The 7,826-nt window shown below is 36.2% G+C and overlaps 1 protein-coding gene across 1 annotated transcript in view; it reads right to left on the bottom strand.

Annotated features, from left to right (window-relative positions):
* Positions 1-2,456: 2,456 nt before the first annotated feature.
* Positions 2,457-7,826, bottom strand: part of LOC107687407 (solute carrier family 2, facilitated glucose transporter member 1-like) — a 9,981-nt gene continuing 4,611 nt past the window's right edge. Inside the window, exons 4-11 of the mRNA XM_016484730.1 lie at positions 7,079-7,239; positions 6,745-6,985; positions 6,450-6,612; positions 6,189-6,376; positions 5,341-5,445; positions 5,143-5,244; positions 4,850-5,053; positions 2,457-4,765 (exon numbers count right to left, since the gene is read on the bottom strand). Of these exons, the coding sequence (XP_016340216.1) occupies positions 4,577-4,765; positions 4,850-5,053; positions 5,143-5,244; positions 5,341-5,445; positions 6,189-6,376; positions 6,450-6,612; positions 6,745-6,985; positions 7,079-7,239 (1,353 nt within the window). The 3' untranslated portion in view covers positions 2,457-4,576. The remainder of the gene's footprint in view (positions 4,766-4,849; positions 5,054-5,142; positions 5,245-5,340; positions 5,446-6,188; positions 6,377-6,449; positions 6,613-6,744; positions 6,986-7,078; positions 7,240-7,826) is intronic.

Below are 7,826 nucleotides of genomic sequence, written 5' to 3'. Positions count from 1 at the left end.
AGACATAATAAATTGAATGATACCAAAGAACTATGAATGATTAATTCACAAAATCATAAATTTAAAAAATAAATAATACATAAAACTATACATTGAAGCAAACATTGAAATTGAGAAAATGCTGTAATATAAAGCACAATGCAATTCACAATTCAGCCTCCATGTTCTCTCTAAGGTTCTATGGTCTGTGCGTCATAGGATAGATCAATGTGAAAAGATCAGGCTCTCATTAAAACTAGGACCGTGTCTCTAGCTGTACATCCTACTAAGGAGCAAATTTAATTAGTGGACTGTGAAGCGAAGTCACACCGCAACTCTCTCACTAGATTCATTATACACAATGCAATGCATTCTGTGGCCTAGTTCTGCCTCAAGGCATAGCCTTTACTTAAGGCAAATTAGTGGATTTTGTTTGTTTGTTCCTTTTTAATCTGAAAAAGAGTTGAGAAAATATTTTCCGCTGCTATGAAACTGTTATGTGGTGGGAGTTTGGCTACGGCGCTCTGATTTGAAATGGAGTGGAGCTGAAAATGAGAAGAGGAGCTGGAGAGAAAAAGCAATTAATAATCTCTTCAGGAGACCGTGTCTGCATGACTGCACAGCATGCAAACTAATGAATATCTTTTTCCCGGATTTTTTTTTAATTTTGAAAAATCAATTCGGGTTATGCACACTATGTCAGCATTCCAGCTGCAGTGTTTGCATTTTTATGCTTTATTTTGTCTTTAATGGACAGTAGTTATTTTTCTCATTTATTTTTATCCCTGAGGAAATTCATGGTACATCGATAACTGTTGGATTTTAGAGTGTAAATATCAAGCGTAGCGTTAGTTTTGGCAGGTCACGTTAGTCAAGCTCGCATCAGCTGACTTTCAGCTGATCCCCATCTACCTATGGGACTACGACACCTGTCTAAGCATCATATATAAGGTCCCTCAGTATTATCAGCAGTTTTCGCATTGCTCAATAGCTAATTACCCTCCTCCATCCCCAACTCCTCCTCTGTCAGTCAGGATTCAGCCTTCTGATTCTCCTTGAATCAGACTAATTCTAAAATGTGTACATAAAATGATTGAACTTTAACAATATCTGCAATACATTTATGTTAGTTCTGTTCTGTTTACCCTGGGGGGTTATTGCTGCTCTCCCTGCTCTCATCCATGCTAGGCTGCATGGAGGCGCAGGGAGTTCTTGCCCAGAACAGAACCATACCGCCAATCCAAACTGTATGCTAATTGTCAATCATCTTTGACGATAGTGGTCCTGACAGAAGTTAAAGCCAGTGTTGAGTGCTACAATATTTTAGTTCCCACTGAAATTGTTGATATCCCATCAACACATAGGAAAACCCTTAATTTATTCTGGCAGGATGCTGCAGTTTGTTGCTTTATGACAAAATCACAAGACAGCCGATGGTGTTGTCATAATGACAGTCATTATGGCTCTGGCTCTGTCCATTACGTTAAGAGGATTTTGCTGGCAATCCACAGACTGGCCACTAAACTGTAACTAGGTCCAAATGCACGTTTTCTTCCATCACAAGATTGAGGATCTCTGTCGAGATGCTTTCCTGCATTATGGGTTGTACATTAAAGGAATAGTTCACCCAAAAATTAAAATTTGCTGAAAATGTACACACAATTTATACCGTGATGTTTTTATCAGCTGTTTGAACTCTCATTCTGATGGCACCCATTGACCTGCTGGCACCCCAAGATCCGTTGATGCAAGTGGTGTAATGTTAAATTTCTCCAAATCAGTTCCTATGAAGAAACAAACTCATCTACATCTGGGATGCCCTAAGGGTAAGTTTTCAGCAAATTTTCATTTTTGGGTAAACGATTCCTTTAACATGACTATGGCTGTAGAACATTAATTATTACTGCCAAATATTGCTCACATTAGTGCTATTTTGTGGTATTCTTAACATATTTGTGATGAGCAAACCTAGATAATTTTTTAAAACAATACAACATTTTTTTTTTGTCAGTGTAGCATCTGATACCAGACAGCAATGCGAATTCAGTTTATTCGTTTAGTGAAATAAAAATAACAAATAACTTGTAAACTTTTGTAATGACTGAATTGTTTGAAAACACTGATGTAATGTTTATATTTACAGAGTGAACATAGTTGTAGAATAAACATATGCCATACTTTACTCACCCCCATGTTGTTGCAAACATGAATGACTTTAGTTTTTCTGCTGAACATAAAAGAAGATATTTTGAGAAATGTCTAATTTTTTTTTTGTCAATAATGTAAGTCAATGGTAACCAAAACTGTTTCTTATACATCCCACAATGGATAGCCAGTACTATTGCAGTGAGAAATACTGCCATCTTTTGGTCTTGAGCATAATTGTGGCTTTATGCATTTTAATGTTTTAAACACCTTTATGTGACATTTCTGCGAAGCGCTGATCCAAACAGAAACTTAACAAAAATGACATTCTGTTGCAGTTTTGTTTATTTGATTTATTTCCAACTATAAATTGATTATTTAGAAAAAGTAGGATACCCAGCAAGGACATGTCTTGGCACATTTTTTCTTGGATTTCTAATACAATTTCTGTGACGTACTGAACAAAACCATATCTCATCTTTTAGGAAGTTTAAAAAATTCAAAATACTAAGCACATCTATTAAAAAAAAAAATGCTTTAAACCTGAACCTATTTACATCCTCTGGATGAATGGCTCTATGTCAGTCTATGCCATGTTAAGTGAAAACACGCTTACACATAAAAAAAAATATTTCTACTTAAGAAATATTAGAAGCCTGTTTCATTCATAATGATTAGCAATATTTGGAATAAATAGAGAGGATGTGAACAAGTATTGCACTTTTGAAAAATTAAAAATATACTAAATTCTCCACATCACACAAGCATCAAACATTATGCACAAATCGAAAATATATATTTTTTATATTATAGTATAACTAATATATTAGTCGAGTTAATTTACTGGAGGTCAAAATAAGATTGGTCTGATTTGAACATATATTAAACCTCATCGTACCGGAAACCCTAATTCACACTTCTGAAAAGCAGAAGGACTTGCAATGTAAATGTAAAAATTGTATTGAGTTTGAATTCCTTTTGTAAAGCTACAGTTCAAATATTGATGAACATCTATCATAATCTGATACCATAATGTTGAAATATCCATTTCTGACATCATTATACTTGATATAACATCAGAAGACATATTATATCAGAACTCATCATGTGTTGACAGGACAATAGTAAAAACTGTTAAAAGTGCTATTCTAAAAAAAAGCAATATATTTAAGCTGAATTGTGCAAATTGAATCATTCAAATGATCTAAAAATGTACAATAATCTTCTTATCCATATGCATGTAAACATGCAGTAATTGTGATTATTATTTTTAGATACTATTCTCCATTTCAGAATGAGAAAACAAACAATTAAGAAAACAGTTGGTGTGAGCCAAAAAGTAGGACTTCCTGTGCCACTGTTCATCTACTGTATCTGAAGACAGTGGGAACATTTAGAATGGAATACTGCATGCTACGCCATACTGTATACTACATATTATTTTTACAATATGTAAAAAATAATAGTACAGTATGTAAAAAATATGTAATGCATCTAAAAAATAGTCTGCAGTATGCAAAAAAAGTTTTAAACTGTGGTATGGTACACTGTTGTCACATTGTCGGATATTTTACATTAGAGAGAGGTGCTGGTTACAATCTCAGAAATAAATATGGTACTTTTGCAATGTTTAATACAATTTTGAATACAAATATTCATACTTCTGTCAGTCCAGTGAAATAATGAGTAATTATTGAGAAGCAGTGTGTACTTGCACAGTTTGGCAAATATAGTAAGTCATTTAAGCATTCAATGCAATATGAAAATTTGCATAGTAGTGTTGTCAAAAATATGTATTTTTCAATACATATCAATACTGAAATATCTGAAACAATTTCAATGATAAGACAGTTTCAAAACTCTTTTTCCGCAGTATCGATACACCGATACCAACTCCAAACTCACTTCACAACATCACAGAATGGGGCAGAAAATATATTATTTTATACTGTATTAAATGCTATGTTGCATTACATGTTTATAGCACTCCATAATGCTCACACCACCCTATTCTGAGTAATAAAATACCAAAATGAATACTTCTCATAAAAAAAAGGAAGTAAACATATGCAAATCCTTAAGCTTGTCTCCAGTGTAAGTTTTTCTCCAGTGTTTTACCACCTCAAGAAGTTTTCATTAATGCAAGAATATACCTAATTGTCATGTTCTAGCCTTGTCATATTTATCTTTTAATAAAAATCTAAAATTGTATGCAGTTTTTCCCTGCGGTATCAAAAATGGTATTAAATATTGATATTTTTCAAGGTATCGTATCAAAGTTAGAAATTCCAGTATCGTGACAACACTAGTGTATAGTAAACACTGCATAACCTACTGCATTCCTATTAGAAGTAATATAGTAGTTTGCCATTATGAACATACCCACCATGCCACAGCCGAGGACACTCACTTGGTTAGTTTATAACATTACTGTATAAACATGACGTAGAGCTCAGAGCTGGGAATCTGACCCCAGTGTGTTCAGATCATCTTGGGTATATTTCTCAGCCCCTGAGCGGAAACTCGCAGAGATCTCTTCAAATGTCCGGCCTTTGGTCTCAGGAACTTTGAAGTAGGTGAAGACGAAGAATATCAGCAGGAGGATAGTGAAGATGATGAAAACGTACGGGCCTGTCAGTTCCTATCAACAGAAAAAACTGAGTATTTAAAGAAACGTGAGAACGACGAGAAAAGAAAGACTATAACTGTGTTCATGTTTCCATACCTCAACATACTGGAAGCTCATGCCCACCAAGAAGTTGGCAAACCAGTTGGAGAAACCAGCGACAGCGATGGCAGAAGGCCGGGGACCTTGACTGAAGAGTTCTGCCACAATGAACCATGGGATTGGGCCTGGTCCGATCTCGAAAAATGCCACAAAACTGAAGATGGCTACGATGCTGACATACGACATCCATTTCACTTGATCCTGCAAAGGACGGTTACCGAATAAACACCATTAAACACCAGTGTACACATTAACAGAAATACAGTACATCAATGTAAGCATATACATACTAGTAGCGCCATAGCTATGGTCATGAGAACAGAAGACACAGCCATTCCCATCAGCCCAATAAGATGTAGTGATCTTCGACCAGCTCGCTCCACTATGAACAGCTAAATTAGAGAGGAATACAATCATTCTCAACCAAAACACTGTCATGAGCCTCAACAAAGGACAAAATCACAAGAAACATGTTCTTACTAACTTACCGACACAACTGTGAATGCGGTGTTAACAACTCCAGCACCAATGGTGGCATAGACTGGCTCAGACACTCCTGCTTTCTCAAATATACCAGTGGAGAAATAAAAAACCTGAAAAACACAATTACATGCACTTAACATGCAAATCACTGTAAATGTAGAGACTTTACAGCTATAGCTGAACATTAATAGGTGCACCAATGGCCAACTAACTAGCTTTGTAATTCGCTGTAATATTATTTTTTTATATTAGCTGGGACAAATTAGTTGTAGATGAACAAACAAGTTCATGTAATTTTCCATCCGTTCACTCTTGCCTCTACAGTTATTTGACACACACTTTATTCTATTTCTGAAGATCAAACAAATGCTTTCTTATGGATGCAAGTATGCATGCATCCTTGAATTAAAAAAATCTAAATAAAACCATAAAGCATCATTTAAAACATCATTTCAGTAGTAGTAGTGGTGGTGGTAGTAGTAGTATTACTTATAAATGTTGTTGGTCAAAGGTTTGGAATAAATAAGATTTTAAATGTTTTTGAAACAAAGTGTCTTATGTTCACCAAGACTGTAATTGTTTGATGAAAAAATACAGTAAAAACAGTCAAATTGTGACATATTACAATTTAGAATTACTTTCAATTTGAGTTTTGAGTTTTCAATTTGAATATATATTAAAATGTAATGTATACCTGTGATGGCAAAGCTGAATTTTCATATTGGTAAACTTGTATTTATTATTTTTCAGTAAATGGTATTTCTAATACAACAAGCAATGTAATTTGATTGAAAGGTAGATAGATGGAACTACAGATAAAATCCTAGATAAAGAAATAAACAGGAAAACGTACAGCATTGATACCAGAGAACTGCTGGGAGAGCTGCAGCATGATGGCAATGAAGATGGGCTGGCGGTAGAGCGATGAGCGGAACAGCTCAGGGATGGTGACCTTCTTCTCCTTCATCATCTGCCTGCTCTCTTCCCTCATCTCCTGCATGTCTGCATCCACGTCATCAGTGCCACGGAGCTTCTTCAGCACTGTGGAAATTAGTTAGTTAGGCTGACTGGAGAGACCCTAGGAAACATCTTAAGTTGAGTATTAAAAACTCACCAGTCTTGGCTTTGGCTTCCTCGTTCTGGTTGATGAGGAGGTAGCGTGGGCTCTCGGGGCAGAAGGGCAGCAGGGCACACTGGAGTAAGGCTGGGATGAAAGTAAAGCCAAGTAGGAAGGGCCACATTATAGGGGTCCCCATGATTTCTTTCATACCAAAGACCTACAGAACAAAGCAGGAGTGTTTCCAATGAAGTACACAAAAAAGCACAAAGGGTCCTATCTATCTATACAATGTAAAAGTCTCAATGATTGCTAAAGGTGTTCTCAAAATAAAGGAAACTATTTAATTAACCTGTGCTAAGAGGATGCCAGTGACAATGCCAAGCTGATGAAGTGTGCCCAGTGCCCCACGTAATGAAGTTGGGGCAATTTCTCCTACATACACTGGTACAAAGCCTGTGGACAGGCCAGAGTAAAGGCCCACTATGAAGCGTCCAATAATAAGCATCTCCCAGGATTCAGCCAGCTTGGAAAAGCCCATTAATGCAGCAGCTATGAAGGCCAGAACATTAACAATGAGCATTGAGTTCCTCCTGTTAAAAGATCAGAAAGAGAAAGTTTAAAGACACATGAATTCAGGATAAAAGAGAAGTATTTGTAAAGTTCTGGTTAGATAGTCAAGCTACCTGCCAAAGCGGTTTAGAAACAGCCCAACCGAGAAGGAGCCGAAAATGCCACCTACAGAGAAAATGGCCACTGATACGGACCAGAGTGTAGTTAGAGTGGTCGACAGCATGTACTCTGAATACCTCTTATGCCACGTCTCATTGTAGAAAGTCTCGATGATCTACATGAGAAAAAAAATATTTTGATTTATTTGATATTTCAATCATTTGATATTTCATTTCAATGCAAATTTTGATTTAAAAAAGTAATTATTACACTCTATTATGAAATAAATTATGATTTTTTTTTGACATTACAACTTCAGTCAACAGTCAGCTCTACATTAGAGTCAGCAGAGGGAGCAGTACTCCATACTGACTACAGCGTCAGAACGGACTGCATAAGAAGCTGTTAATTAAGCTTGATTAAGTTAATCATCAAACATACAAAACTGCAAACACAGGCTTATGACCTAGATTAAACTAGTGGTTAAACGGATCGTAGTTGATCCGTGATCCGTACGGACCAAGCCCCACGGTTCGTCATGCATGTGATCCGCGGATTAATTGCAAAAATTTACCATAATAGAGTATAAGTTTATCATTTGTTCGTATTTACACAAGCAACTCGATTCGTTAAGGCTGATTTATACTTCTGCGTCAGACCTACGCCGTAGCCTTTACGCCGTAGGCTATGCGTCAGTTTTCATTTATACTTCTGCGTCGTTGTCCGCGTCAACGTGCAGTACACATGCAAACCGCTAGTCAG

The sequence above is a fragment of the Sinocyclocheilus anshuiensis genome, unplaced genomic scaffold (genome assembly GCF_001515605.1).
Source record: "Sinocyclocheilus anshuiensis isolate Anshui unplaced genomic scaffold, SAMN03320099.WGS_v1.1 scaffold1114, whole genome shotgun sequence".
NCBI lineage: Eukaryota > Metazoa > Chordata > Actinopteri > Cypriniformes > Cyprinidae > Sinocyclocheilus > Sinocyclocheilus anshuiensis.
Note: the sequence above shows the minus strand (reverse complement) of the source record. Positions and strands in the feature narration are given on the sequence as shown.